The sequence below is a fragment of the Centruroides sculpturatus genome, unplaced genomic scaffold (assembly GCF_000671375.1).
Source record: "Centruroides sculpturatus isolate CEXI.00-Female unplaced genomic scaffold, Cexi_2.0 scaffold62, whole genome shotgun sequence".
NCBI classification, from domain to species: Eukaryota; Metazoa; Arthropoda; class Arachnida; order Scorpiones; family Buthidae; genus Centruroides; species Centruroides sculpturatus.
The window spans coordinates 198457-202766 of record NW_019384388.1 but is presented as its reverse complement, the minus strand read 5'-3'; the positions used below and the strand labels follow the sequence as shown (position 1 = coordinate 202766).

Here is a 4310-nt window from a genome sequence, read left to right as displayed (position 1 = left end):
GAACAAAGATAACAGGGCCATTGGAATGAAGCATTACTTGCGGATTACTGCTAGTCTGTGTGTAGGGATGCACCAGAACTCACTTACAAGAGGCAAGCCAAAAGCAAACGATCTCATAAAGTCACTACACGATTCTCTTCACACTGGACCACCTGCCAGGTATTCTTCTATTAATTTAGAACTCTTAGAATGTTACTGTAATTAAAAAAAAAATTCAAAAGCACTTTCGATGTTGTAAGCATATGTAATTAAAATGTATCATCTTCTCTTATGCTGTTAAAATTACCTATCGTAAACCACAGAAACTAGAGCTAATATAAATTTTTCTTTGTCATATTCAATTTTCTCACCCCAAAATTAGTAAGATTTCACTCATGAAATAAAGGAAACATTCAAAAACATTTTTTTGTTGTCCAGTGTTATATCTTTGATAACGTCATAATGGATCTGTGCTAGATCTGAATTCAAAGTTAACTTTAAAAGCAAATTTGTGTACTAAAGGCTTTTCAACCGATTGAGAGATTCGATAACATTTATTGCAATGGATCGAACGACAATAAATATTGGAATTGTCAGTTTTGGCTTATATTTTGGTAATTGTTTATATGCTAACTACGAACTTCCTCCTCTCGTGAGGATTTGGCGTGATCTCGATTTCCTTGATTTTATTACAATTTGATAAGCCTCGTATATCTCCATCAATTTGCTATTTTAGATAATTATTTAAACAAACTGATATATTTTAACATACAGCTGTTAATATATGATACGTCAATGAAATATAATTATAAATAACAACATTAGTTTTAAGTAAATGAAATTTAATAAATTTAGTAGTAATTAAAAGGAAAAAGATAGCAAATATAAGTAAAATATATTGTTAAATAATTTTTATTTGTTAGGAAAATGTGCATATTTAGTATTATTTTGATGCATATCAATTGCACCTTTTGTTCTTTATTTGGAGAAGTCATTTAAAGGTATATGAATTAATATATTTTCAATCGTGGAAGGTATTTTCCCTTTACCAGAATATATATATAATATTACCTTAATACAATGTAAAGATAATGCTCAGCATTACATAAAGGAAGCGTGAAAAAAAAAACAGATAAATGACCAACTGCTACACTCCCTATTATATCCAACTGTAATTTGACCCCTATTCCCTTTAAGGGAACGTAGTTTATGAATGGCCACTTACGTAAAAAATTAAAGAATGAACTATTTAAAACAATTATTTCGTTTTTATTGTAAATGGTAGGTAAAATATGTTTATAGTTATTATAATTTGTTATTATTAAATATTTTATTTATCTCATTTAAATTTTCTCTATGCATACAATTCTTATCTAAGTCTAAAACTAAAGATATAAATTTCTTGAGAAAGTGAACTGCTGTTCATATAATTTAGAAATAAGTTTAGTAGAGATAACTAAATTTCTTCTCGCATAATAAGTGTACAGTATTCGAATTATCGTGAGATAAGACAGAAAATTAATACATTAAATTAATTAATAAAAATATGAAAAATTTTGTGTAAATTTATATTTAAGATCTACGAATTATTCTGTAATTTCTCTTCATAAAACAAAATTTTCCAGAATAGAAAAAATACTTTTTACCTTGTTTATATCAGTAAAAATATTTAACAAGTGTGGCCAAGGTCTAGAGAAAGAAAATATATTTATTACTGATATTTCATTATTTCGAAACCTAAAATTGGATTTTTTTTACATTATTTCATTAGAAAAAATTATTTTAATTAATTAATAAATGTTTTATTAATGAAAACTTTAGTTTAAAATCGATAATTTAAAACAGTGAAAAGAATTAAACGCAAAAAATTAAATAAATATCAACGGCATAATACTTTTTATTTTATATAGGCCTAATATTGTTATTTTATTTATTCGATTATAAAACATTTAAATACATAAATGTTTAACGTATCTTATATAATTATAAAAATTCATTCAAAAATTATCTATAAACAGCTTCGATTAGATTATACAAGAAGATTGTATAAATAGAAACGTTCAGTTCACTTAGTGAAGAGGCGAGTGTGCAGCGTTACTGATAACCTCATTGAAAATGTTGTTCATATTTGCATTATTTACTGTGACTTTTGCGAAACATGGTAAATTTTCTTTTACTACTGATATAAAAATTTATATAAAAGATTTAAATTCTAAAAATCTATGGTAATTTCACAATTTCTAGTGGATCTTTCATACAGAGCTTTACATAATCCCGATCTCTTCGAAGGAGATATTGTCGGGATAGAAGACAATGACGTAAGTTTGTTTATTCATAAAAATATTTAATTTTTATAACAAAATTAATTTATATTTACATTCAGGCCAGAAATGCAATAGTAAACCCTGATCGTCTCTGGAAGGACGGTGTAGTTATTTATGCGGTGGATTCATCTTTAGGTAAAATCTTTAAACGTTATCAAACTTAATATAGATAAAACGATGAAATTAAATTAATTAGTTGTTTTTATAATAGAACATATAAGAGATTTAATCACTGAAGCAATGAATCACATAACTAAAGAATCCTCGGGATGTATCACTTTCAAAGAGCGAAGATACGAACGAGATTATGTTAAATTCACCGCTGCAGATGGGTACGTATTTGTCACGTAATTAATATAATATTTTATGTATATTATAATATTGTTATACACGATTTAGGTGTTACTCGAGTTTCGGTCAAGTTGGAGGTGCGCAAACTCTATCTCTTGGTGAGGGTTGCGAATCTGTAGGGGTTATCGTGCACGAAATTGGTCACGCACTCGGCTTCTTTCACGAACATAATCGATCTGATAGAGACGATTATATTACTGTATACTGGGATAACATACAACCAGGTAAGTTATCGTTATCAAGTACAGTGAAACCTGCTAATGTGACCACCTGTGTAAGATGAGCAGTATAAGCTGGTCCTTTTAGTGATCACATTAGCAGGTTTCACTATATTTTCATTTGTTAATATGTTATTAAAATTCACATTAATTTCGTTGTTAGGATCGAAAATGCAATTTATCAAAATGCCATCGATTAGAAATAAAATTTTTAACGAGTTTGATTACGAATCTATCATGATTTATGGAAATTATGCCTTTTCTAAGGACGGCAAGTCGATAACTATGGAAGCAAAAACAGGAGTAAAGTTGAGAGAACCGTACGAGAAAAGTGGATTAACCGCTAGCGATGTATATAGAATTAAAAAGTTGTACCAATGCGAATAAAACACAAATAACTATGGACTAAAACGTCATAATATTTAACGAAATAATTATAAATAAATGTGCGAAATATCCGTTCGATTTTCTAAGAATAATATCATATTTTTAGATTTCAATGATCTATTTTTATTCATCTTTATAAAAGATTCGTTGTAGATAAATTTATGATACATTAAATAAAACCTGTCCAAAACGGACACTTGCCTAAACAGAAGAAATTTTTGAAACTCTGCAAATGTCTATGTTAAAATTTACTTTAAAAGGGAAAACTGTTTAACCGGAAACGGAAAGAGTTTTTAGAACCAAGAACATACTCTAACGTGAATAAACCGGAAAATTAAGTGACTTCGTGTTGTTAGAGTTATCGTGTTGATAATTACATAAGTTTAAGTGAAAGAGCAGCGATTAGCAATCTATGGAAAGCGGGCTAACTTCGACTGTCAGATGTAACACGATTTGAGAAACCCTCCGTACAAAATTTTACAATTTTTAAGTGTAAACTCTATTATTCGATACATTTTTATTCAAGCAAGCAATCTGTTGTACGAAATTTTGCTCAGTGATTTTAGAATACTAAAATTTTTAATTTGTTTTGTGCTTTTCGTCCGTTTATCTTAATGAAAACTGATAGTGGAATGTTTTTCCTTGTTCTCAACGAAGTGTTTTTGTCGTTGCTTCCAGATTATCAGCACTTAAGACTGTCACTGTATTTCGTTTTTATACATTATTCATCGTGCTTAGTAAAATTTCTTTAAAAAAGTTTTAGGTAAATGTTATAACACTTTATTTCACCGCAAATAAATAATCATTTGTAGAAATGACGAACGAAATACGGCGGTATCTTTGTACTCGAACAATCCAGTATTCGTGCACAAATTTTGGAAGAAAAATTGCTCGGTACTTGACTAAGCAAATGCTATCTTCTAGAACAAATTATCTATTAATTAAATATTTTTGTTTCGTCATCCATAAGAAATTATGATATAGATAAAAAAATGAAGGACTTGCAAATATCTCTGATCAAGGTAAACAAAAAAGCTCAGAAGATGAGATA

The 4310-nt window shown here is 28.4% G+C and overlaps 1 protein-coding gene across 1 annotated transcript; it reads left to right on the top strand.

Moving 5' to 3' along the window:
* The first annotated feature begins 1997 nt into the window (after positions 1–1997).
* On the top strand, positions 1998–3465 carry LOC111618123 (astacin-like metalloprotease toxin 5). The gene is made up of 6 exons (XM_023359575.1): positions 1998–2140; positions 2224–2297; positions 2363–2438; positions 2515–2635; positions 2703–2878; positions 3036–3465. Exons 1-6 carry the CDS (start codon positions 2095–2097, stop codon positions 3257–3259), a joined length of 717 nt encoding a protein of 238 aa, XP_023215343.1. The 5' UTR covers positions 1998–2094; the 3' UTR covers positions 3260–3465.
* The last annotated feature ends 845 nt before the right edge of the window (positions 3466–4310 follow it).